This window comes from Leucoraja erinacea, chromosome 29, assembly GCF_028641065.1.
Source record: "Leucoraja erinacea ecotype New England chromosome 29, Leri_hhj_1, whole genome shotgun sequence".
NCBI classification, from domain to species: domain Eukaryota; kingdom Metazoa; phylum Chordata; class Chondrichthyes; order Rajiformes; family Rajidae; genus Leucoraja; species Leucoraja erinaceus.
In genome coordinates this window covers 7,432,218-7,456,911 of record NC_073405.1, presented here as the reverse complement: position 1 = coordinate 7,456,911, position 24,694 = coordinate 7,432,218, and the positions used below count along the sequence as shown (strand labels likewise).

The 24,694-nt window shown below is 46.9% G+C and overlaps 1 protein-coding gene across 2 annotated transcripts in view; it reads left to right on the top strand.

Annotated features, from left to right (window-relative positions):
* Window positions 1-24,694, top strand: part of LOC129711101 (rho guanine nucleotide exchange factor 18-like) — a 144,399-nt gene that overhangs the window by 51,135 nt on the left and 68,570 nt on the right. Inside the window, exons 4-7 of one of the 2 annotated variants that reach the window (XM_055658497.1) lie at window positions 9,252-9,444; window positions 18,672-18,786; window positions 19,389-19,446; window positions 20,531-20,572. In XM_055658497.1, the coding sequence (XP_055514472.1) occupies window positions 9,252-9,444; window positions 18,672-18,786; window positions 19,389-19,446; window positions 20,531-20,572 (408 nt within the window). The remainder of the gene's footprint in view (window positions 1-9,251; window positions 9,445-18,671; window positions 18,787-19,388; window positions 19,447-20,530; window positions 20,573-24,694) is intronic. The other variant, XM_055658496.1, reaches the window with a different exon arrangement.

Here is a 24,694-nt window from a genome sequence, read left to right as displayed (position 1 = left end):
AACGGCTCCATCCAAGCCCGCAAGACACCGCGGAGAGTTGTGGACGTAGCCCAGATCATCGCGCAAACCAACCTCCCTTCTACTGAAGAAGGGTCTCGACCCAAAACGTCGCCAATTCCTTCTCTCCATTGATACTGCCTCGACCCGCTGAGTTTCTCCAGCATTTTGTGTCTCCCTTCTATTGACTCCATCTGCACTTCACGCTGGCTCGGCAAGGCCACCGGCATCGTCAGAGACCAGCCTCATCCCGGTTGCTACGTGTTCTCCTCTCACCCATCAGGCAAGAGGCACAGAGGGTTGAGAATGCCGACCTCTAAATTCACAGACAGTTTCTTCCCAGCTGTGATCGGGCAACTGAACCATCCTATCACCAGCTAGAGAGCGGTCCTGACCTCCCATCTACCTCATTGAAGACCCTCTAACCATCTTTAATCAAACTTTACCTTGTACTAAACATTATTTCCTTGATCCTGTATCTGCATATTATGGACATTGGCAAATCCATCATTCGTTACCCATTGTAACATTCACAGGGATTGCTGTTTGCTATATCGTTCCGGGATTATTATTTCCGATACCAATATAAGATATTCCCCAAAATATCCACAAAATGACATATAATAGTATATATGGTCTGCCACTCTATAATATATATGGTGTGACATTCTCAGTTTAGTTTAGTTTAGTTTAGTTCAGATTCAGATTCAATTTTAATTGTCATTGTCAGTGTACAGTACAGAGACAACGAAATGCATTTAGCATCTCCTTTGAAGAGCGACATAGCAAACGATTTTGAATAAAAAAAAAAAATAATAAGTGTCCGGGGGGGGTGATTGGCAGTCATGCTATTTTTCCCATTCTAGGGAGACACAGGGCGTCGCGGTGTGCCCGCGCCGCCGCCATTTTGTGTAGAGCTACAGCATGAAAACAGGCCCTTCAGCCCACGTAATCCGTACTGACCAACGATCACCTGCACACTAATCTTCGGTTTCCTCCCACACTCAAAAGGCGTACAGGTTTGGAGGTTAATTGGCTTGGGTTTGTATACTTGGAATAAGTGTAAATTGTCCCCAGTGAGTGTAGGCGTGTGTTAGTGTGCGGGGATCGCTGGTCGGCACGGACTCGATGGGCCGAATGGTCTGTTTCCAAGCTGTATCTCGAAACTAAAAAAACGAACCTAATTCTATGTTATCTCAGTTTTGCATCCTATGCGCCAGAGAGCAATTGACAGCAGCCAATTAACCTGCAAACCCGCGCGACTTTGGGATGTGGGAGGAAACCGGAGCACCCGGAGAAAGCCCAATTGTTCCCATGTGCAAACTCCACACAGACAGCATCCAAGGTCGGGGTCGATGCCGGGTCTCTGGCGCTATGAGGCAGCAACTCTACGCTACATCACCTGAAATATACAGTGTTTGATCTCTCCCATTGTATTATATAGCATCTCCTATTTTCTTCTCGTGTATACAATGCATCAATTCTCTACAACATTCACAGCTTCTCCAGTTACCATGTAAGATAAACACAGGCTCGGCTGTTCTCTATATTATACACAGGGATTATCGCCATATAAACTGATGTTAAACTGCTTTCTGATGGATTCATTGCTTCTTCTCGCCATTTTGTTCCATTCCCGAACCATTTGTTCTTGCGTCCTACATCAGAATACAGACGCTGACCCCCCATAGATCTGGATCAGGACGACCACAGTAACACAAATATCTCAACAAAGAGTTGTGCCTTAATGTGCAGGAAGGAACTGCAGATGCTGGTTTAAGCCGAAGATAGACGCAGAATGCTGGAGTAACTCAGCAGGATAGGCAGCATCTCTGGAGCGAAGGAATGGGTGACGCTTCAGTCTGAAGAAGGGTCTTGACCCATTCCTTCGCTCCAGAGATGCTGCCTGTCCCGCTAAGTTGCTCCAACATTTTGTGTCTATCTTCAGTTATACCTTAAAGTTTCACCTCTGCACAACTTAGTGTCAGATCACTGGACATTACGGACTTGGTGGTGGGCCGAAGGGCCTGTTTCCACGCTGTATCTCTGAACTAAATTAAACTAAACAAAAACTAAATTACTGCTTATTTAATTCCAAATTATTTCATTTGATTATTTAGCTCTCTGTCTCATCCACCCTCCCCTCCATCTACATCATCTACGGAAATGTTCTCTCTTTATTTATCCAAACAAATGCTCTTAATCAGATGAAAACAAAGCTTCATTAGATCACCTTATAATCTTCTCAACCCAAGAGAACACAAAACTGCTCATTGAAAAGGTGCGTGTCTGTGCATCGCTGGTGAATCCGCATTGAATTCCTCCGTTGGGGCCGTATACCTCTCCTGGGGTGACCCACAATAAACGGAAGCCATGCTTGCATTTTGTGTGATCCCTGCCCCCTAATCCTTCAATCACCCACCACCACCAAGTGAACACCAGAGGATATAGTTGGAGACTGCTCCCATTCAAGCGCTGCTGGAGCGTGATGGAGCAGCACAGTGGGAGGCACGGTGGCACAGCGGTAGAGTTGCTGCCTAATGCCCCTGTCCTACTTAGGAAACCTGAACGGAAACCTCTGGAGACTTTGCGCCCCACCCAAGGTTTCCATGCGGTTCCCGGAGGTTGCCAGAGGTTGCAGGTAGTGGAAGCAGCTAGGGAGACTGACAAAAACCTCCGGGAAACGCACGGAAACCTTGGGTGGGGCGCAAAGTCTCCAGAGGTTTCCGTTCAGGTTTCCTAAGTGGGACAGGGGCATAAGTTGGTCCAGCTTTTTGTACCCATCTTCCATTAGTTTAGCTTAGTTTAAAGATGGGGCTTGGAAACAGGCCATTCGGCCCACCGAGTCCGCGCCGACCAACGTTCCCCGCACATTAACACTATCCTACACACACTAGGGACAATTTATGCATAGGCCAAGCCAATTAACCTACATACCTGTGTGTCTTTGGAGTGTGGGAGGAAACCGAAGATGTCGGAGAAACCCATTGTGGTCAGGTGGGCGGGATAGAACCCGGGTCCTGATTTTAAAATGCGAGCTCATTTTTCATGGAAGACCAGGGGTGCTCTCACTTGAGTCTCAGCCTGAATTTAACCCCCCAGATGAAATCATCCCAATAACTCAGCTCATGATCACATTGTGTTGTGGGATCTTGTTGTGGTTCTGTTAGTCGCCAGCTTTCCAACATTACAACACACCATCACCAGGAATCCCTTCACGGGTTGTACAAGGACATCCTTTCTCTTTCTCTCTCTGCTTCCCTTTTAATTCTTTCAGTTTCATGTGGTCGATACACTGAATATAAAAAAAGAAAAACATTAAAGGCTGTGATGTAGTCAGAGTTACAACGACTTACAGTAAGGTCGGACTGAAGAAGGGTCTCGACCCAAAACGTCACCTTTTCATTTTCTCCAGAGATGCTGACTGATCCGCTGAGTTACTCCAGCACTTTGTGTCTATCTTCAGTCAGGTCATTGCATTTAGTTATTTGAAGCACAACTGCTGAAGTAGTGAAGGCAGACAGTAGTCGTGATTATTTAAAAAGGAAAGAAGATTCATATTTTGGAAGGGCAACAAGGACAAGCAAGGGAACGACAAACTGCTGACATCACTGGTGAGTATTCTGAGGGGATTCGGAGGGTGGCGCAGCGGTAGAGTTGCTGCCTTACTGCGCTAGAGACCCAGGTTCGATCCTGACTACGGGTGCTGTCTGGTGCATTCTCCCCGTGACAGCTTCATCCTTGGTGCATTTGTAGGTTAATTGGCTTCAGTATAAAAAGTGTCAATTGTCCATCGTGTGTAGGATAGGGCTGGAGTACGGGGATTGTTGGTTGGCGCTGACTCGATGGGCCAAAGGGCCTGTTTCAACATTTGGACAGGCAAGAGCTGAATAGGGCTAGTCAGCATGGCTTTGTGCGTGAGAATTGGTGCCTCACGACTTTGATAGGTAATTTTGAACAGGTGACAAAGAGGATTGGCAGGGGCAGGGCAGTGGAGGATGTTCTATGTTTCTATGTTTCAAAAACTAAACAATGCTAAACAAACAAACAAAATTAAACAAAACTAAACATGGTAAATAAGGTCTTATATCCCATCAGCAGAGGGGTCTGACACCAGGGTCAAATATTTAAAATTAATTGGTATCATTTGAAGGAGATTTAAAAAAGGTCAGCACCAAGGTGGTGGTAGGGGTCTGGTATAAACTGCTGGAAAGGATACAGAAATCCTTAGCATTAATCCTTTAATTAACCGTTTTGTACAATTGAAGATTAGTAATTTACGGGGCTACCGAGCAAAGATCCTAGAGCGGAAGGTGGGATTAGACTCTTTTACAGTTAGCACAGGTTTAATGGCCCTCGTTGAATCCCATAATAATTCTTCATTTACTACCATATACCATCTATCTCTACAGCTAGTATCTCCCCCTTTGGTGACCCTCGGACTATCCTTATTCGGCCTTTGCTAGCTTTACCTTGCACTAAACGTTATTCCCTTATACACTGTAAATGGCCTGATTGTAGTCATGTATTGTCTTTCCGCTGACTGGATAGCATGCCGCAAAAGCTTTTCACTGTACCTCAGTACACGTGACAATAAACTAAACTGAAGTGAACATTTTCATTGCATTATTATTCTATGATTTCGCGCTGTAAGATTCTAGGCAATAGGTTTGGTCATTGAGAAGAAGGAGTCTATCCATCCAGCCATCCATCCATCCATCTTGCCTCTGTCAAGACTGATTGAGGTCTGGGACTGATTCCACCAGCTGCAAAGGTTCGGATTTACCGCCGTGATTCAGATAGCATGGGGTTTGGGGGCTGTGTGGAGGCAGGTTCTGGGCTCTGCAAGTGAAACAGTTGGGCCGGAACTAGTAAGAATGGTTACCACGCTCGCTGTGGCAATGTGGATTGTAACATCAGTCTGACTGGCAGAGTTGGCAGGAAATTGCAGTCACTCACCCCACCAATGTGGGCGGGGGGGATGTGGGCAGGCAAACATGGGAAATAGATGTCGTGCAAATTGTCTCATGCTTTTCCTATCCATTACCACACGAGCAGCACCTCAAACCTTGCTCTGTTCACTAGAAATTGCTTTGGAATGTCAGGGTACATCTAGCTATAGAATGAGGTTGAGCAGGATGGGACTCTATTCCTTGGAGCGCAGGAGGATGAGGGGTGCTATTTTAGTTTAGTTTGGAGATAGAACGCTGAAACAGGCCCTTCGGCCCACCGTGCCAGCCAGCCAACCCTGCGCACTAACATTGCCCTACACACACTAGAGACAATTTACAATCATATAGAGGTGTACAAAATCGTGAGAGGAATAGATCGGGTAGACGCACAGAGTCTCTTGCTCAGAGTCGGGGCATCATGAACCAGAGGACATAGGTTTAAGGTGAGGGGGGGAAATATTTAATAGGAATCTGTAGGGTAACTTTTTCACACAAAGGGTGATAGGTGAATGGAACGAGATGCCGCAGGAGATAGTGGAGGCAGGTGCTATCATAACGTTTAAGAATCCATTAGGCAGGTACTGTACATGGAAGGGACATGTTTAGAGGGATAAGGGCCAAACGTAGACAGGTGGGACTAGTGTAGATGGGGCATGTTGGTCGGTGTGGGCAAGTTTAGATGGGACTGTTTCCACGCTGTATAACCCTATGGCTCTATGACGTCATGACATGGAACAGTACAGCACAGGAACAGGCCCTTCAGCCCACAATGTCTGTGCCGAACATGATGCCAAGACCCACTCTTATCTGCCTGCACATGGTCCATATCCTCCATTCCCCGTCTTGGAACTGGAAAGCGGACAAGTCTTTCGTTGTACACTGGTGTATCTGAGCATTTAATGGTGAGGGGGATGTACGGAGATTGCCAGCTATCTGGTGCAGCAGAGGAATTTGTCATGAGGCCTCAGCTTTTCTGTTTTATCAATGACTTGGATATTGTTTTACTCAGCTGATGAATTTGTAATGTACACTTGTTAACTTAAATCTATAGAAGTTCTGTTCTACTGAGATCAGTCAAACCAATTTTCAAAGATAGACACAAAGTGCTGGAGTGACTCACTTTATGCCACTGAGTTACTCCAGCAATTTGTGTCTGTCCTTGGTGTAAGTTCCTCCTTATTACAATTTTCAAAGAAGTTGGATGTGAACTATTGTACAATATACATTTTGTGTGTAGAACAAAGGATGATTCGCTACCCTCAGTAATTTGTAGACGATAATATTGGGGTTATTAATTTATTGATTTTGTTATATATTATCGATGTGTATTGTGTTTACAGGCCAGTTACTCTGTTGCAAGTAAGACTTTCATTTCTGTCAGTACATATGACAATTAAGCACTCTTAACGATACTAATGGGGCTGTCCCACTGTATGAGCTGATTCAAGAGTTCTCCCGAGTTTCCCCTGATTCAAACTCGGAGAATTACAGTAATGGCCGCTCGTAGGTACTCGGGGCTCTCGTGGACATTTTTCAACATGTTGGAAAATCTTCACGAGTCTTCATGAGCTTACCACATTTTCCGAGTACCTGCCGTTAGCGTTTCGAGCCGCTAAGAGACGTCCCCGAGCTCCGACGTACCCGCTCCGTACATTCTACGTGCTTACCACGAGTTTGATTTTTTTTTTAAACTCGGGAGAGCTCTTGAATTACCTCGTAGAGTGGGACAGCCCCTTAGGGTAATCTCGATGGAGCGAATTATGTGGAGTGAAGTGGGGAGTTATGAAGGAACATTATAGTCTATGATCAGACAAGGCTGTGGTGGATGAAGTTTGATATCGGGTCAAGCTATCTGCTTTGAATCCAGAAAAGTCCTACATTGGTAGGCCAAGTTTAGAGGGATTTGGGCCAAACACAAGGCAGGTGGGTCCAGTATAGATGGGACGTGTTGGTCGGGGTGGGCAAGTTGGGCTGAAGGGCCTGTTTCCATGGTGTATGACTCAAAGCTGGAATATTTTCTGAATAGCAAGAGAGAAGCTGTGGAAGATGAAAGGATTTGGGAGTGCAGATACAATTAAACCGTGTCAGGGGCAAATGTTTGTCTTTTTCACAATGGTCGCAACTTGGATGAAGTGATGCTGTGTGTGCTCCATTGTCAATATTTATTTTTAATTCTTTTTAAGAATACATGCACCTGGATAATTTGTCCTTTAATTGGAAGTGAAACATATGTAACATGGTAGCTCCATGTATTGTGATCCATTTCCAAATGTTGCTTCCATTGAAGGTGATGGGAATGTGACTGTTACATCGCACGTTTATTCCTACTGAAGCGAAGACCAACTTCTTCCCGAGGATTTTCCCCATGTGTTTCTTTGACATTACTCTAATCTTTTCCACACTCTGTCCATGGACTTGAGTGGAAGGTTGGTGGTATCTGGCCCCTTTAACATGAGTGACAATGTAAACATCCAACTGCCATGAGAAAAAGAAAAACAATCACTTGTATTCATCATTCATATAGTTACACACCACAGACACAGTCCATTTGGCCCAATTTGTCCGTGCCGACCAAGTTGTCTATCCAAGCGCATCCCGTTTGACAGCATTTGTCCCAAATCCTTCTAAATCTTTCCTATCCATGTACTTGTACAAATGTATTTTACGCATTGTACTGAAAATGTGCTTGCCTCTATTGCTTCCCCCGGCAACTCATAATAATAATAATAATAATAATAATAATATATTTTATTGTCATTGCACATAAATGCAACAAGATTTGGTATGCAGCTTCCATCCGATGTCATAACTTAAATAACTAATACAATTTAGATTTAGATACCCCGAGAACCTCATTCCATATACCCACCACCCTCAGTGTGATATAGTTATCCCTCAAATTAAATCTTTCTCCTCTCACTTTAAATGTGTGTCCCTTAATTTCAGAAGCTCCAGCTGTAGGAAAAAGACTATGCCATTCACCTTATTTTGGATATCTCTCAATATCCTGCACTCCAGGGGGAAAAAAAATCCCAGACAATCCAACCTCTTGTTATGGAAGCCCCCCAGTCTTGCTAACATCCTTGTGAACCTTTTCTGCATCTTTTCCAACTCAATAACAACGTTCCTTGAGCCAGGTGAGCAGACCTATGGACTATACTCCAAGTATGGTCTCACCAACGACTTGTGTGGTTGCAACATGACATCCCAACTCCTGTACTCAATACCCTGACAGATGAAGGCAAGCATGCCACACACATTCTACACTGCACTGTTTACCCGAGTCTCCACTTTCAGGGACAATGAACCCTTGGGTCTCTCTCTCTTCTGCCACGCTCTCCAGGGCTCAGCCATTTACTGTGGAAGCCCTGTCCTAGCTCGACTTACCAAAGTGCGACACCTCACACTTGTCCGAGTTCAATTCCATCTGCCATTCCTTGGCCCACTTCCCCAATGCGTTTACATCCTGTGGCCATCTTGGGCAACCTTCTTTGCTGTTCAATAGACCACCAGGGTGACACTTCAATAGACCACCAGTAGGAAGGAGGTGCAGAAGCTGGTTCACCCCAAAGATAGACACAAAATGCTGGAGTAAGAGACACTGGGAAGGAACAGTGAATGGAGCATTCTGCTTCTATTTCTTCAGTCCTTATCTTCCTATTTGCCTGACTAACTCATCAGTGGCAGATACACGCATTTCGTGTGTCTTGGATGACAATGTATTCTAACAATTACGGTAACTACCGTTTCATAATGAGTCAAATAACTCTACGATATTGCAGCCCATCTGGTGATCTGTATTGACATACATACTTCCGCTGTTCTTGCCCCATAGTCCCGCAGATTCTTTTCTTCAGATGTTATTTCGGTTCCCCTTTGAAAGTTTCTTTGAGTCTCTTCCGCCAGCTTCCAAGCAACCATTCCGATCGCACGAAGTCACCATCAACATAATAATAATAATAATAATAATATATTTTATTGTCATTGAACATAGGTGCAACGAGATTTGGTATGCAGCTTCCAACCGATAGTCATAACTTAAATAACTAATAAAATTTAGATACCCCAAGAAACATGATTTATAAAAAAAAACAGTAAAACAGTCTAAAGTGCAAATATGTCTGTGCTGGGTCGATGTGCGTGAATATAGTTCATGGGTGGGGGGGGGGGGGGGGGGGGGGGGACTCAGCAGGGCCGGTTCAGAGCAGCGATAGCTCTGGGGATGAAGCTGTTCCTGAGTCCTCGTCTTGCGGCTGCAGTTTCTTGTGTCCCCGTCCTCATCCCGGCTCTTTGATCCCGCAGGCTCAGCCTCGATCTGCTGGGGATCGACAGCGACGGTGAGGGTGACGGAGAGGAGGAAGATCAGCTGGAGACCTCCCAGGACGCCTCCGCCTACGACTTGGTGCCATCCCACATCGCCGGGACCAACGGCAGAGAGGACACCAGGCAGGCGACTGGAATTCAAGCGGGGACCAGCTTCACCTTGCCTGAGCAGGTAACTCCCAGTGGATGACCACAGACCCAGTCACTTGTTGCAGACCTGATTAGCAGCGAGCATACAATTATTCTGCTATAACTCCACATCTCTGGGTCTGTAAATTGCATTATCGATATGTAACGGTATGTTAAATGGTTTTAATGGTGTCGGGCAGCACGGTGTTGCAGCTGCTAGAGTCGCTGCCACACAGCTCCAGAGACCCAGGTTCAATCCTGACCTTGGATGCTGTCTGTGTTCTCCCCGTGACTGAGTGGGTTTCCTCCGGGTGCTCCAGTTTTCTCCCACATCTCAAAGACGTGCGGGTTTGTCGTTTAATTGGCCTCTGTAAATGACCCCTAACTTGTTGGGAGTGGATGAGAAAGTGGGATAGCATAGAACTAGTGTGAACGGGTGATTTGATGTCGGTGTGGACTCAGTGGACTGAAGGGCCGGTTTCCATCCTGTTTCTCCAAAACAAAAACGAAACTTAAAGAATATTGTGATTCACCCTAAAGCTGTTTGTAAAGGTTGCAGAAATATTGAGAGCTTTCATTATGACAAACATTGAACATCATTGTCTTGTTTCCTTTGTAATGGTACTGTCAGTTTTGGCACAGTCATCCCCATTGACGTAGTGCTTGTTCTCGCAGCTGCCAGACATGTAGCCCAGCAGGTGCAATCTGAGCAGCCACTTCCTACAGGAAGACACCACAGTACAAGCTGTATTCTCCCAGCTACTGCCAAGTGTTAGTATTGCATGAGTGGGTGCTGACATTTTGGGAGCGGGCAGGAGAATGTTCCCAAGGAATCTGGGATCCGGACAAACACAAGGATGGGAGGTCACAAAGATCATAAATGATAGGAGCAGAATTAGGTCATTCAGCCCATCAAGTCTACTTCGCCATTCTATCTCTCCTTCCTAACCCCATTCTCATGTCTTCTCCCCATTACCCCGACCCCTGTACTAATCAAGAATCTATCTATCTCTGCCTTAAATATATCCACTGGCTTTGCCTCCATAGCCTTCTGTGGCAAAGAATTCCACAGATTCACCACCCTTATGTCCCTGCTTCTGCGCCGAAGGAAACGGAGGTGAAATTCTCGGTCGATGATAGACACAAAATGCTGGAGTAACTCAGCGAGACAGGCAGCATCTCTGGAGTGAAGGAATAGGTGGTGTTTTGGGCCTGAAGAAGGGTCTCGACCCGAAACATCACCCATTCCTTCTCCCCAGAGATGTTGCTGGTCCTGCTCAGTTACCCCAGCATATTGTGTCTATCTTCGGTGTAAACCAGCATCTGCAGTTCACCTTCCTTCACATGGAAGTTCTCAGTCATCAAGTGTGAGGTTTGGTTGAACTGCATTGGGCTGGAGGCCGCATCAAGAGTTGCAGCAACGATCAGCAGCAGCCTGCATTGGTGCTGAGATTAGGATAGTCCCTGCCTCAACCACCTCCCCGGGCAGCTCGTTCCATACACCCACCACCCTTTGTGTGAAAATCTCTCGGGTAAATCAGTTAAATTGAGAAGCAATGTATGAAACACAGGCATTGTGCAATATTCATAGACATAGAAACATAGACAATAGGTGCAGGAGTAGGCCATTCGGCCCTTCGAGCCTGCACTGCCATTCAATATGATCATGGCTGATCATCCAACTCAGTATCCTGTACCTGCCTTCTCTCCATACCCCCTGATCCCTTTAGCCACAAGGGCCACATCTAACTCCCTCTCAGACAATAGAACACCTCGCTGTGATGCACCGGGTGACAAAAGAGAAGGGCAGGTGTCAGGAACCCCTCCCGGCCAGCAGAGGCAGCGAGCAGGAATTTGTTGTGGAGCGGTGATGGCATCTCTTGAGCCAGATGTGCCTCACATCTGCCCGCCGTCGGCAGCGGCGACTTGTGGCCGGAGGGTGCGGAGAACAGCGGCTCCTGTCTGTCTCTGGTAACTCACTCTCTGCCTGGCCTGGATCGGGTTGAGGGCCGCAGCCTTGTTACTGAATTGTGTTACTGAAGCTTTTGATGGGTCGTTTAGATTTGTGATACAGCAGAGAAACAGGCCCTTCGGCCAGTTCCCACCGAGGGGATCCGTACGGGATACTGAGTTGGATGATCAGCCATGATCATATTGAATGGCGGTGAGGCATCGATGGCCTCGCACCCTGTTCACACGTTTATTTGCTCTAGGCCCTGCACACACCCCTAGGGACTAGTTTATTTACAGAGATACAGCATGGAAAACAGGCCCTTCGGCCCACCGTGTCCGTGCCGAGCATCGATCACCTGTTCACACTAGCTCTATCCTGCACACACTAGGGACAATTTACAGAAGCCAATTAACCTACAAACCTGCAAGACTTTCCAATGTGGGAGGAAACCAGAGTAGACAATAGACAATAGGTGCAGGAGTAGGCCATTCGGCCCTTCAAGCCAGCACCGCCATTCAATGTGATCATGGCTGATCATCCACAATCAGCACCCCGTTCCTGCCTTCTCCCCATATCCCCTGACTCCGCTATTTTTAAGAGCCCTATCTAGCTCTCTCTTGAAAGCATCCAGAGAACCCGCCTCCACTACCCTCTGAGGCAGAGAATTCCACAGACTCATCACTCGCTGTGAGAAAAAGTGTTTCCTCGTCTCCGTTCTAAATGGCTTACTCCTTATTCTTAAACTGTGGCCCCTGGTTCTGGACTCCCCCAACATCGGGAACATGTTTCCTGCCTCTAGCGTGTCCAAACCCTTAATAATCTTATATGTTTCAATGAGATACCCTCTCATCCTTCTAAACTCCAGAGTGTACAAGCCCAGCTGCTCCATTCTCTCAGCATATGACAGTCCCTCCATCCCGGGAATTGACTTTGTAAACCTACGCTGCACTCCCTCAATAGCAATAATGTCCTTCCTCAAATTAGGGGACCAAAACTGCACACAATACTCCAGGTGTGGTCTCACTAGGGCTCTGTACAACTGCAGAAGGACCTCCTTGCTCCTATTTTTGATTCCTCTTGTAATAAAGGCCAACATGCCATTTGCTTTCTTCACTGCCTGCTGTACCCGGAGAAAACTCTCATGGTCACGGGGAGAACGTACGAACTCCATACAGACAGAATCGGTAGTCAGAATCGAACCCGGGTCCCTGGCGCTGTAGGGCAGCAACTCTACCCGCTGGGTCACTGTGCCACCACTATTGTCTATGTAATAGGAGTTGTCATTCATGATGCAGCTCCATAGGACTTTGGTTAGGCCGCATTTGTAGTATTGCATGCACTTCTGGTCACCCCTTCACAGGGAGGATGTGGAGGCTTTGTAGAGGTGGTTCACCAGAATGCAGCATGGATTAGAAGATGTCGGCTACAGTGTTGGATAAACTTGGGTTGTTTTCTCTGGAACATCGGAGGTTGAGATGAGACTCGATAGAAGTTTATAAAATTATGAGAGGCATAGATAGGGTACGCAGTCAGAGGAGTTATCAGAACCCGACAGAATCTGTACCCCCCCCACCCTCCCAACCCCCTTAATTTCCAGCTTGCCGCCATCGAAAGAGCAAAATCAGAGAAATTGTCAAATACAGTCTTGAATTCCCAAGACCCTAATGTCATAAAATCAAAATTTACACAAAGTGCTGGTGTAACTCAGCAGGTCAAGCAGCATCTCTGGAGAGCCTGGATAGGTGACATTTCGGGTCGGGACTCTTATTCAGGTGAAACGTCACCCATCCATGTTCTCCAGAGATGCTGCCTGACCCGCTGGGTGACTCTGGCACATTGTGTCTTTTCCATGGATACATGGATATATAGACAATAGGTGCAGGAGTAGGCCATTCGGCCCTTCGAACCAGCACCGCCATTCAACGTGATCATGGCTGATCATCCACAATCAGTACCCCGTTCCAGCCTTCTCCCCATATCCCTTGATTCCATTAGCCCTAAGAGTTCTATCTAACTCTCTTTTGAATGCATCCGGCGAATCGGCCTCCACTGCCTTCTGAGGCAGAGAATTCCACAAATGCACAACTCTCCGTGTGAAAAAGTTTTTCCTCATCTCAGTTCTAAATGGCCTACCCTTTATTCTTAAACTGTGACACCTGGTCCCAACATCGGAAACATGTTTCCTGCATCTAGCGTGTCCAATCCCTTAATAATCTTTCTATAAGAATCCCTCTCATCCTTCTAAATTCCAGTGAATACGAGCCCAGTCGCTCCATTCTTTCATCATATGACAGTCCCGCCATCCCGGGAATTGACCTGGTGAACCTACGCTGCGCTCCCTCAATGGCAAGAATGTCCTCCCTCAAATTATTATAAATCAGCATCTGCACTACCTTGTGTAAAAATATCATAGAGTCATACAGCACGGAAACTGGCTCTTTGGCCCCCACTTGTCCCTGCTGACCAAGATTCCCCACCTAAGCTAGTCCCACCTGCCCACATTTGACCCATATCACTTCAAACCTTTCCTGTCCATGTACCTGTCCAAGGCACACAAAAATGCTGGAGAAACTCAGCGGGTGCAGCAGCATCTATGGAGCGAAGGAAATAGGCAACGTTTCGGGCCGAAACCCTTCTTCAGACCCTGTCAGACAGGACAGACCATGTACCTGTCCAAATGTCCTGTAGATGTTGTTATTGTTCCTGCCTCAACCACTTCCTCTGGCAGTTCTGATGTAACTTTGTTGACCTGAAGTGCCAATTATGTTTCTCTCCCCACGCCTCAGATATTGCTTGACTTGTTTTAGCATTATCTGTTTTTATTCAGTATTTCCAGCATTTGTAATATTTTCTTTTGATACTATCTTGTGGAAATCAATCAGCGGTGACTAGAAACATATTTAATGCGTGGCATCTATTTCATACCTAAAACAGATTTCAAACCATCGGACCTCCCTCCCACATCTGTTATTAATTGTGCGTTCAAAGAGTGTGGGAAGCTCTTGAAAGTGCCTGTTTTGAACTGATTTTGGCCCTTCAGGTGCAGTGTCAAGAAGCTGGTAGCAATTTGTTCCAACGTTAAAGAGCACATTGTTCTAAACGAAAACAAGAGGCAAATCCTGGTCAGCACCGAAATCACCTCTAGACAGAGAAAAAACAGAAACATAGAAAAATAGGTGCAGGAGTAGGCCATTCGGCCCTTCGAGCCAGCACCGTCATTCAATATGACCATGGCTGATCATCTAAAATCGGTACCCTGTTCTTGCTTTTCCCCCATATCTCTTGATTCCTTTAGCCCTAAGAGCCAAATCTAACTCTCTCTTGAAAACATCCAGTGCATTGGCCTCCACTGCCTTCTGTGGCGGAGAATTCCACAGATTCGCAGCCGGCTATGGCTCCTGACACTCCTGTGTAAACCAAAGGCTTTAGATCCATGTCAACAACCTTTGGTGGCACGGTGGTGCAGCAGTAGAGTTGCTTCCTTACAACGCTTGCAGCCCAGGGTTCGATCCTGACTACGGGTGCTGTCTGTACATAGTTTGTACGTTCTCTCCGTGACTGCGTGGGTTTACTCCGAGATCTTCGGTTTCCTCCCACACTCCAAAGCCGTACAGGTTTGTTGCTTAAGATTAGGATGCAGGTACCGTAAGTAATTGGGAATGTTGATGATTCTAGCAAGAAGAAATGAATACAAGAGGTGTATGTATTTGAATTTGATTCCACAAGCTTATTCTGCAGATAGACACAAAATGTTGGAGTAACTCAGCAGGACAGGCAGCATCTCTGGATAAAAGGAATGGGTGACATTTCGGGTTTGAATAGACAATAGACAGTAGGTGCAGGAGTAGGCCATTCGGCCCTTCGAACCAGCACCGCCCATGATCATGACTGATCACACAATCAGTATCCCCGTTCCTGCCTTCTCCCCATATCCCCTGACCCCACTATCTGTAAGAGCCCTATCTAGCTCTCTCTTGAAAGCATCCAGAGAACAGGCCTCCACTGCCCTCTGAGGCAGAGAATTTCACAGACTCACAACTCTCTGTGTGAAAAAGTGTTTCCTCATCTCCATTCTAAATGTCTTACCCCTAATTCTTAAACTGTGGCCCCTGCTTCTGGATTCCCCCAACATCGGGAACATGTTTCCTGCCTCTAGCATGTCCAAACCCTTTATAATCTTGTATGTTTCAATAAGATTACCTCTCATCCTTCTAAATTCCAGAGTATACAAGCCCAGCCGCTCCATTCTCTCAGCATATGACAGTCCCGCCATCCCGGGAATTAACCTTGTGTCTCGAAGGGTCACGACCCGAAATGTCACCCATTCCATCTCTCCAGAGATGTTGCCTGTCCCACTGAGTTACTCTGGCATTTTGTGTCTATCTTCGGTTTAAACCAGCATCTGCAGTTCCTTCTTACACATTATGCTGCAGTAATATGGGACATTGCTGAGACCACACTTGCAGTGTGTAGTACAGCATTGCTCTCCTTACTCAATGATGGATGTTAATACACCAGATGCTGTTCAGAGGAGATTGATTCAACTAATTCTTGGAATAGGAGGGTTATCTTATGGGAAATGTTGGATAGACAAAGTTTGCATTTGCCATAGACCAGAGCAATGTTTAGTTTAGTTTAGTTTATTGTCACGCATACCGAGTACAGTGAAACCGGAGCACCCGGAGAAAACCCACGTGGTCACGGGGAGAAGGAACAAACTCCGTACTGCCAAGCACCCATAGTCAGGATCGAACCCGCGTCTCTGGCGCTGTAATGCAGCAACTCTACCGCAGTGCCAGACGTTAATTGGCTTTGGTAAGTTGTAAAAAAAAAATTGGCCCTAGTGTGTAGGATAGTGTTCGTGTTACTGATCGTTGGTCAGCACGGACTCGGTGGGCAGAAGGGCCTGTTTCCGCGCTGTATCTCTAAAGTTTTGTGCACACATGTGCCAGATAACTTGGTTCTGCACTTATATTAGAGCTGCACCTCTCTTCATTTTACCTTCCAAAATATAACATCTTGCATTAATCTGCAGCTTGTGGATCTGAGATCTCCCTGGTAACTCGTGAGCAGTGTTGCCTATTTAAAATTCTTACTTGGCTTAAGGGTGGATTTGTGTGATCGGGGTTTAGAACTGACACGTGGGGGGTCACATCTGGCAATGTGGGAGTTGTTCAGAAGTTCGTAATGATAGGAGCAGAATTAGCCATTCGCCTCACGTCTACTCCGCCATTCAATCATGGCTGATCTATCTCTCCCATTGTTCCTGCTTTCTCCCCATAGCCCCTGAAACCCGTGTTAATCAACACGCCTTGTTCAAACGCCAGTTGATTGACGTTGAGAGCCGCCAGGTTCCAGTAAGGAGGAGGGATCAGGGTGGCAAAGTAAGGGAACCGTGGATGACCAAAGAACTTGTAAATTTGGTCAAAAAGATAAAGGAAGTGTGTGCAAGGTTTAAGAGGTTGGAATCAGACATGGCCTTTGAGGAATATAAAGATTGGAGGAAAGAACTCAAGTGGGTGGTTGGAGGGGCCACAAATTGGCTTTGGCAAGTCGGATTAAAGAACATCCCAAAGCTTTTAGTACTTATATTATAAACAAGAGGGTAAGCAGGGAGAAGGTAGGACGGCTCAAGGATACAGGAGGGAATTTGTGCTCGGAGTCTGGAGATGTAGGCCAGGTACCAAACGAGTACTCTCAATCTGTTTTTTTTTTTTACCAAGGGGAAGGACAGAGAGATGAATGTGGAGAATGCTAACATGCAAGAGCAGTTTGACATTAGGAAGAAGGAGGTGTTGGGCCTCTCGAAGAGCATTAAGGTGCAAGCAGCGGCTGTGGAGAGAGAAACAGGGTGAATGTTTTTTGGATCGAAGGCCATTCATAAGAACGGCAGGAGCGAGAGGACAAGCTTGGGGTACTGATTGGGGATGATCAGCCATGATCACAGTGAATGGCGGAGCTGGCTCAAAGGGCTGAATGGCCTACTCCTGCACCTATTGTCTATTGTTAAGTTGCAGGGTGGGAGAGGGGGGAATCTGTGATTGGATGAAGATCACAGTTGCTAAGGTAATAACTAGTTTAAAATCTGGCAGTTGGAGGCAGCAAAAAAGAAACAAATTGCAAGAAAGAGATACAGTCCCATCTGTGGAGAAGCTGCAGTGGAGATGTTGGGAGGACCGGTGAATGTTGAATTCAGTTTCACAACCCGAAGGGGCTGCAACTGAGACAGAAGCACGACGGCGCAGTGGTAGAGTTGCTGCCTCACAGCCCCAGAGACCCGGGTTCGATCCCGACTATGTCTGTACGGAGTTTGTACCTTCTCCCCGTGACCGCGTGGGTTTCCTCTGGGTGCTCCGGTTTCTTCCCACATTCCAAAGAGGTGCAGGTTTGTAGGTTAATTTGGCCTCTCTAAAATAGCCCCCCCATTATGGATGAGAAAGTGGGATAATGTAGAACTGGCGTGTGAAGGATGTGCACATGGACTCAGTGGGGCAAGGGCTTGTTTCCATGTTGTATTATCAATCGAGCTTTACACTGTACCCGACTACACGTGACAATAATGATAAACCAACCAAGGAATGGGATTGGCACTTAGGGTCATAGAGTCATACAGTCAGGGCCATCTTAACGCATGGGCAGTTGCCAGGGGCCCACGAGCATAGGGGCCCCATGCTAATCTATGCATTTGTGGAATATTATTGTAGAACATGAAAACGGAGTAGAACATCGCAAGTGCATGACTATTTGATTCGGCACAAAGAAACTGGAAGTGTAGGGCCCCCAGTGCATTGCTTTGCCCGGGGGCCTATAATGCTGTTAAGACGGCCCTGTATACAGTGTGGAAACAGGCCCTTCGGTCCAACTTGCGGCCACACCTTCGGTCCAACTTGCCCACACCCACCAACATGCCCCCATGTACACTAGTCCCACCTGCCCGCGTTTGGCCCATAGCCCTCTAAACCTGTCCTATCCATGTACCTGTTTAAATGTTTATTAAATGTTGCCTCAGCTACCTCCCCCGGCAGCTCGTTCCATAGACCCACCACCCTTTGTGTAAAAACGTTACCCCTCATGTTCCTATTAAATCTTTCCCCCCCCACTCACCTTAAACCTACGTCCTCTGGTTCTAGATTCCTCGTGAAAGAATAATAATAATTTCTAAAGGTTTAGGGAACGGCAAATGAATGGGGCTGATGGGATTGTTCGGCCTGGACAGTACAAACACGATGGGCCAAATGTCCTCCATCTACACTTATAATTCCATGGGGGTGGATTCCAGTGATTGTGGTCGTGATGCCTTTGCTTGTTGTCCCCAGGAGATGCAGAGAACAGAAATGAGGCCTCGGCTGAATGCCAGCACTTCCTATTCCTCCATGGGGATTCAACATCGCGCTTCCCGGAACATGGCTGCACCCCAGTGTAGAGAAACAGGTTGGTGAAGAGCTCAACCAGGTCCCCAGCAACATTCCTGTGATCGCTGCTTCCTCCGCCGGCCAGAGCCCCGCCTTGAGGCGCGCTGAGCTCTCGACTCATCCCAGCCTTCGCACTATAGTGGTGCAGCGGGTGGAGCTGCTGCCTCACAGCGCCAGAGACGCGGGTTCGAACCTGACCTCGGGTACTGCCTGTGTGGTGTTTGCGCGTTCTCCCTGTGACCGTGTGGGTTTACTCTGGGTGCTCACACATCCCAAACACGTGCGGGTTGGTAGGTCAATGAGACCTCGGTAAAAATAAATGCCATCGTGCTCACTATGAGACCGGGACCCTCACGCAGGGAGTGGGACCCTCATTCTGTGACAGGCCCTCACTCTACACCTGAGACCCTCAGACCCTTCCTTTGGGATTAAACCCCCACTTTGGAACAAGACTCTCACTCTCAAATGAAGAACATTATTCTGCAACAGGTCCCACAGGTTTGAGACTCGGATTATTATTATATTCTTTCTGAATTAATTGTTTTGAAATGAAGGCTTAATTCTGTGTTTCTCTGAGTCAGCGTGGAACCGCTTTAGCTTTTCTCTTTTCCTTCATCCCAGAATCCGAAACGTCCCCAGAGAATCAAGAGGAGAAAGAAAATCTGAAGCCTGACCACTTGTACGTATAAGTGCCGTCCCTCGGGAGCCTGCATCACTGTTTCTCACACTAATCTGTCACTAGCCGACTGCAAATGAGTCTTTTATCAGCAGGATGATCCAGATTGTTTTTCACTTGGGCCTTTTCTCGCTTCACGCACTTCCTCTACCCCTCCCTGGGTGCCACCATGGTGGAGCTGCTGCCTTAGAGCGCCAGAGACGCGAGCTTGATCCTGACCTCGGGTGCTGTCTGTGCGGAGTTTGCACGTTCCCGCTACCACTGCATGGCTTTTCTCCAGGTGCCTCGGTTTCCTCACACATCCCAAGGACGTAGGTTCATTGGCATCTGCAAAACTGCCCCTAGTGTGTGGGGAGTGAATGAGAAAGTGGGATAACACAGAATTAGTGTGAACGGGTGATTGACTCGGTGAACCAAAGGGCCTGTTTCCATGCTGTATCTCGAAACTAAACTCAACTAAACTAAACTAAACTAAACGGAGAAAAGGAAGAAAGTACAGGGCAAAGTAGGTTGGTAAAGAAACACAGGATCATCCTGGAGTATGTGGTGCATGCATGGTGTTTAACCACATCCACAGGCCATTTACTGAGGATGAAACCCGTGACCTTGGAGGCAGGAGAAACCTGTGACTCTCGTGGTCTGCATGACAGCTGATCCTCCAGGGGGAGCTATTACTATGTTTCCACTGGTGGGAGAGTCTAGGACCAAAGGTCATAGCCTCAAAATTAAAGGGCGCTCTTTTAGAAAGGAGGTGAGGAGGATCTTCTTTAATCTGTGGAACTCATTGCCACAGAGGGCTGTGGGGGCCAAGTCAGAGGATATTTTTAAGGCAGAGATAGACACATTCTTGATTAGAACGGGTGTCAAGGGTTATGGGGAGAAGGCAGGAAAATGGGATGAGGAGGCAGAGATCAGTCACGATTGAATGGCGGAGTAGACTCGATGGGCTGAATGGCCTAATTCTACTCCTGTAACCTGACAACGTGACTTATTCAGGGAGCTTGACATCAAAGTCAATGAAGCCAAACATCACCCGGAAGGTGATAGATATGTCAGTTGACATCGTTTCTTTCTCCTTGCCTTCCAGGTTGGTTCAACAAGTGCTGCAAGAACTGAAGGCCTATCATGGGTTAGTCACACCCCATTTATCATTTCAATAACTGACAACAAGATGCTGAGTGACCAAAGTCATACAGCACGGAAACAGGCACTTCGGCATAGTCCATCCTTGCCGCCTAGGGTGTCCCATCTAAGCCAGTCCCAATTGCCTGCGTTTGGCCCATATCCTTCTAACCCTTTCCTATCCATGTGTCCACGTGTCTTTTAAATGCTTTCGAACAGAAATGGAGCAAAGGGAGGAACACTACCTGTGAGTGGGCAAATCAAGTCAATTTTATTTCTATAGCACATTTAAAACCAACTTTCGTTGACCAAAGTGCTTTAGATCAGTGCAGGTATTGACGTGCTAACAGGGGAGTGCAGTAATCCTCTCCAACAACACTGAGTTCCACCGATCACCAGGGACGTTGGCTGCATTTCTCCCCAAAGCGATTGGTCTTTGCCAACCGATACATCTTCCACAGACAGCTGAATCATCCTATCAAGAATGCTTCCACCTGACTCCTGGTTTCCCCTCAACTCATTCTTGTCCGCTCTCCCCCATGCTAGGATCAAGGGCCAGGCTTGCAAGCTTCAAGGAGCTTTAAGTCATCAAAGAAACGTGTTAATAGACTCAACATCTGGCACCACCCATCTCAGATTCAGATTCAGATTCAGATTCAGATTCAATTTTAATTGTCATTGTCAGTGTACAGTACAGAGACAACGAAATGCATTTAGCATCTCCCTGGAAGAGCGACATAGCAAACGATTTGAATAAATAATAATAAGTGTCGGGGGGGGGGGGGGGGGGGGTGGGGGGTGGTGATTGGCAGTCACCGAGGTACGTTGTTGAGTAGAGTGACAGCCGCCGGAAAGAAGCTGTTCCTCGACCTGCTGGTTCGGCAACGGAGAGACCTGTAGCGCCTCCCGGATGGTAGGAGGGTAAACAGTCCATGGTTGGGGTGAGAGCAGTCCTTGGCGATGCTGAGCGCCCTCCGCAGACAGTGCTTGCTTTGGACAGACTCAATGGAGGGGAGCGAGGAACCGGTGATGCGTTGGGCAATTTTCACCACCCTCTGCAATGCCTTCCGGTCGGAGACAGAGCAGTTGCCATACCATACTGTGATGCAGTTGGTAAGGATGCTCTCGATGGTGCAGCGGTAGAAGTTCACCAGGATCTGAGGAGACAGATGGACCTTCTTCAGTCTCCTCAGGAAGAAGAGACGCTGATGAGCCTTCTTGATCAGAGTAGAGGTATTGTGGGTCCAAGAGAGGTCATCGGAGATGTTGACTCCCAGGAACCTGAAGCTAGAAACACGTTCCACCTCCGTCCCGTTAATGTGGATGGGGGTGTGCGTGCCGCCTCTGGACTTCCTGAAGTCTACAATGAGCTCCTTGGTCTTCTTGGAGTTAAGGGCCAGGTTGTTGTCAGCGCACCATGCTGCTAAGTGCAGTCATAGGTGAAGAGGGAGTAGAGGAGGGGGCTCAGCACACAGCCCTGTGGAACGCCGGTGTTCAGGGTGAGGGTTGAAGAGGTGTGCTTGTCTAACCTCACAGACTGGGGTCTGTTAGTTAGAAAGTCCAGTATCCAGTTGCAGAGGGAGGGGTCGATGCCCAGGTTACCGAGTTTGGTGATCAGAGCATCTGGAGCCAACAGGAGGCCCGGTGACTGGACTGGAGCAGAGGAAGCGTTAACCTTGACCTCTGGGCCCCACACTCTCCCGTCTTGTATGGACATGCTGCAGACTCACTGGTGGAGATCGATTGCTCACACCTCCATTATATTTGGAGGTGAACTGTTATAGAGTCGTCGAGTGATACAGTGGAATCAGGCCCTTCAGCCCAACTTGCCCACACCGGCCAACATGTCCCAGCTACACTAGTCCCACCTGCCTGTGTTTGGTCCATATCCTTCCAAAGGTATCCTATCCTGTCTAACTGTTTCTTAAACATTGGGATAGTTCCAGCCTCAACTACCTCCTCTTGTTCCATACACCCACCACCCTTAGTGTGAAAATATTATCCTTCAGATTCCTATTAAATCTGTTCCCCTTCACCTTAAATTAAATCGTTTTCCCTTCACCTTAAACTGTTTGAGTTCAGGCCTTTGTTAATCTTGAAATTCCTTTTAAATGGCTTTGATGAATGAATTAATTGGCCCTTTAGATACTTGGGTTGAAGGCCACCAGCATAGTCAAGGACCACTCACCCTCATCACTCCCTCTTCCCCCCCTCCTCCCATCAGGTGAGGGGTACAGAAGTTTGAGAACGCACACCTCCAGGTTCAAGAACAGTTTCTTCCCAGCTGTGATCAGGCAATATCAATGGATATTTTTAAGGCAGAGATAGATAGATTCTTGATTAGTACGGGTGTCAGGTGTTATGGGGAGAAGGCAGGAGAATGGGGTTAGGAGGGAGAGCTATATCAGCCTTGATTGAATGGTGAAGTAGACAATGGGCTGAATGGCCTAATTCCTCGCCTATCACTTATGAACTGAACCCTCACCAGCTAAAGAGCGATCCTGACCCCCCCATCTAACACATTGGAGACCTTCAAGCTATTTTTTTCAAGAGAGAGCTGGATTTAGCTCTTGGGGCTAAGGGAATCAAGGAAAAAGCCGGAACGGGATACTGATTTTGGATGATCAGCCATGATCATATTGAGCTGGCTCGAATGGCTGAATGGCCTACTCCTGCACACCTATTTTTAATGTTTCTATGTTTTATTGGACATTATCTTGCACTAAATATTATACCCTTTATTCTGTATCTGTACACTGTGGACGGTTTAATTATAATCATGTATAGTCTTATCGCTGACTAGATAGCATGCAACAAGAAAGCTTTTCACTGTACCTCGGTACACATGACAATAATAAACTAAATTAAACTAATATTGTCACATCTACAGAGGCACAGTATAACACTTTGTTTTGCATGCTATCCAACACATCAGAATATACCAAACATAGATACAGTCAGTTCAAACTCAAGTACAGTAGATATAATGCAGAGGAAGATATGTGGAGAGGGTTATCTCCGTAAGTCCCCTGGAGGGAGCATAAAGACTGCGTTTCAATGCTTCTGTCGATCGCTCATTCTGTCTCATTTTCTCCCACCCCTCAGAAAGTGCAGCAATGCAGTCAGCAGGTGAGCAGCTACATGTGTGCGTCCCTGTAACGTCCTTCATGTGCTGCTTTGCCACCGCAGTCCCCCGGCAACGCTGGGTTGACCACACTCTCTTCTACACTCTGCTGCCTCCCACCCAGTTTCAGAAGTCAGGCTGCCATTTATTTTTTAGCAAATTATTCACATCGGCCTGCTCAGAATAAAATTCCGTGTTCGCGTTGCTATTGACACCTGCCCACGGACCCAGCATCTGGCTGAGACCCACGTTCCCTGGGATGGGAGGTGAATAGAGAGAATTCCTGCTCCTGGTTGCTATCCACAGACCTCTGCTAAAGAATGGACTGTGAGGACATCAGTCATCACTATAATGTGCCTCCCCAGAACTTACATTTCTCTCACATCTTTTTCCCCAAAAATATTTGTTTTATCCCAAGTTCAACCGAAGGTTTTCCACTTTCTCCGATAATTATTAGCCAATTGGCCTCAGATTGCTAAGTTTGAACTGACTATCTTGCTTTTCCCACTGCTATGTGCAACAAGCTTTATCTGCAAGTAAGTCTGGTTCATTGTTTAAGGGCCTGTCCCACTTTCACGACCTCTGCCGAGTTTGCCCTCGACTCATACTCCTCGCAGCATGGTCGTCACAAAGTCGTAGGTAGGTCGTAGGTGGGTCGTAGCAGGCCGTGATGCCAGTCGTAGGTACTCGTGGCATCAAGTAGGTCGGGCCGTTTTTTCTAGCCTGATGAAAAATGTCCACCAGTAAAAAGGTTGTGAATTAGGTGGTGAAAGTGGGACAGGCCGTTTAGTCTGTTGTAAAAAGGGAAGAGGTTGTCTCACATCAAAGTGCCCTCAGATGTGTGGCATTTGGAAGCAATGAAAGGATTCTTCATTCAACCAGGGCTCCATTATTTTGAATCTTAGACAAATTTAAGTGAATGTTAAAGACAAATGTCCTTGAATCTATCCAATAGTGGCAGATAATCACAGTTAACTTGGCATCAAGGGTTTCACCCCAAGAAAT